This window comes from Dendrobium catenatum, unplaced genomic scaffold (genome assembly GCF_001605985.2).
Source record: "Dendrobium catenatum unplaced genomic scaffold, ASM160598v2 fragScaff_scaffold_1409, whole genome shotgun sequence".
Lineage (NCBI taxonomy): Eukaryota > Viridiplantae > Streptophyta > Magnoliopsida > Asparagales > Orchidaceae > Dendrobium > Dendrobium catenatum.
This window is the reverse complement of record NW_021319871.1, coordinates 421,704-424,438: the sequence shown is the minus strand read 5'-3', so window position 1 is coordinate 424,438 and position 2,735 is coordinate 421,704. Positions and strand designations below refer to the sequence as shown.

Here is a 2,735-nt window from a genome sequence, read left to right as displayed (position 1 = left end):
AGTGTATAGAAGGGGTGGAGAGTGAATGAAAGAGCTGTTATTGGGTTTGGTAGTTGTTGGATGCAGCTGCTCCGACTAACTCAAAATAAAATTGCAATCAAGATGTTTTCATTTTTTATACTAACTCAAATTAAGAGTATTAAACAAATTTAAATTGAATTAATTTGAAGCAATTAAGCAAATAGAAAATAATATTTACTTGTTATTCCTTTATGAATCCTACTTAAAACTTGTTAACAGTAAAAATAAAAATAAATCACGAACACTATTCCATTGGTTCGCTCTTCAATTTATTGGTTATCCCTTCATACCAAATAATAAAAAACACAAAGAAGTTGTAAGAAGACGTTTTAGCAGGAAGCCAGCAGGATCACTGAACTTAATACAACTTATCATACAATATACAGCATAAATTCCTGCTCTATCTAATATCTAATGGAACAAGAAACTGCTTTCAGAAAAGCTGCAATAACATACAAAAAATACAGCATCTCTGTTCATCAGCTTAAGAAAGAACGGTCTGAAACTCACCATTGATACTTGGCAGCCACAAGAACTTCCTCATAAATCTTAGCAGCATTGTCCCAGCTGAGATCCTGCGTCATTCCTCGCATCTGAAGACCCTCCCAGCTACTTTCATAGTTCCAGTAAGTATTCAAACAATTACCCAGTGCATTTGTGAGCTTCCCAGCCTCAGCTCTATCGAAGGTCCATCCATGCCCAGTTTCCTTAAAAGGATCATACTGAGTGACAGTATCCCTCAATCCTCCCACGGCATGCACCACTGGAACAGTTCCATAGGTCATCGCATAGAGCTGGTTCAGTCCACAAGGCTCGAATCTCGATGGCATGAGTAGAATGTCAGCCCCTGCAGTGATTCGGTGCGCCATTTTCACAGAAAAACCAACCCATCCTCTCACCTTGTCATGGTACTGTTCCTGAAACCTTCTCAACATGTCTTCAAGGTCTGGTCTTCCTGATCCTAGCATGATTAGCTGCACATCTTGACTAGCAATCCATGGCATAGCATCTCCTATGAGGTCCACTCCTTTCTGATGATCCAATCTCCCAATGAAAGCAATGACTGGAACCTTGGGGCGGAGAGGTAGACTTAATTCTTTCTGCAAGGCAGCCTTGCATTTGGGTTTGCCGGTTTTAAGTGTTTTGAGGGAGTAGTTGGTGTAACCATCGGATTGGAGGTAAACGTCGAACTTCGGGTTCCAATCGTTGGTGTCGATCCCATTCACGATACCTCGAAATTTCCAGTCATTGTGGTTGATGATCTCATGGAGGCCCCAGCCACCTTCAGAGGTCTTCAGCTCCCATGCATAGCCATGGCTGACGGTAACCACCCGGTCAGCGGTTTTCAGGCCAGCTGCAAATATGTTGAAGTGATCACCACCAACTGGATCATAGAGCTTGAAAAGGTCCAGGTACTGTTCTGGAAGATCCACATGGAAAAAGTTTTCCACAGGACCGCGACCCTGATTACATAATTTACTGTTAGAAACTCTGAAAATAATACCTATTAAGATCTTGGAGGATAAAACTCAGTTATTGCCATATATGTATGGAATGTAAAAGGCTTCAGACAATATGACATTATTCCTATGAAACTATAAGGAAGATGCGTTATCAAACATGGCTAAAGTCATCTAAAAGTTAAGAAAAACATTTGGGCTTCGTTGGCTTGAAGGAACTGAAAGGGGGTAATAAATTGAATCGAAATTAGTAAATCCAACAAAATACGAATGACCTGTTTAGGACCTTTTTTTTTTTTTGTTATTGTTTTTTGTTTTCACTTCTATTTTTAAAAATATTTTTGTTTTTTTTTAAATAACAAATAGACATATGTTGGATCACACAAAAACTCTAAAACATAGAGAACACAAACCTGATGAGCTATGTTGTGTACGACCAAAACAGATCGAGCATACTTCATCACTCCATGGTCACGGTAATAGGCTTTCAGATAAACGGGTAATAGTGCGGTGTGCCAATCATTAGCAATAAAAACTAGATTTCCATCTCCATAACAGACACCTCCACATGGAACATGCCAGGGAACCTAAAAAACATGAAAATTATCCATCTTAAGCAGCATATAAGATCAAGTTCAAGAAAACTTAATTAAAACATTTTCTGAAGCTCTAAAGCACATAGAAATATAACTTCTAATGATTCTTAGAACCATAATCCTGTCTTGATATGTAACATTGAAACATCGGACATATGGAAGGATGCAACTTTAGCGTGTATTAGAGATAATTTTTTCACAACTTTCTTTTCCATATCGTTATTGTTGAATCCATAAATGTGCATGAAACACACCCAAATATATTAAGAATATTGAGTGAAAAAGATTATATAGAAATGGAGAAAGAAAGAAGAATACTTAAGAAAAAAAAAAGCTATGAGATTTATATAAAATAAACTTGAGTACAGGATATAACATCTTAAAGGAAAATTGCATAAAATTTTACAACCTAAGCTCACCTCTTGATCCCATATTTATAGATTTGAGTTGGGATTTGAGCATTATAAAATAAGCTATAGATATGACTATATAAAAAATAAGAAAAAAAATATATAATAGTTGTATATTTTGATCAAAATCTCTAACTTTATGAAGTTTTCCGACGAGTTCCTTTGATGTTGTTGGCTTAGCGTGTATTGATAGTAAAATAGTCGACTAGCCGATCAATGGTGTCTTGGAAAGTCATCTTTCCTTGAGT

At 36.8% G+C, this 2,735-nt stretch overlaps 1 protein-coding gene across 1 annotated transcript; it reads right to left on the bottom strand.

Moving 5' to 3' along the window:
* Window positions 1-273: 273 nt before the first annotated feature.
* Window positions 274-2,097, bottom strand: LOC110102412 (starch synthase 2, chloroplastic/amyloplastic-like). The gene is made up of 2 exons (XM_020830744.2): window positions 1,895-2,097; window positions 274-1,484 (listed from the first exon to the last, which is right to left on the bottom strand). Exons 1-2 carry the CDS (start codon window positions 1,940-1,942, stop codon window positions 528-530), a joined length of 1,005 nt encoding a protein of 334 aa, XP_020686403.1. The 5' UTR covers window positions 1,943-2,097; the 3' UTR covers window positions 274-527.
* Window positions 2,098-2,735: the final 638 nt, after the last annotated feature.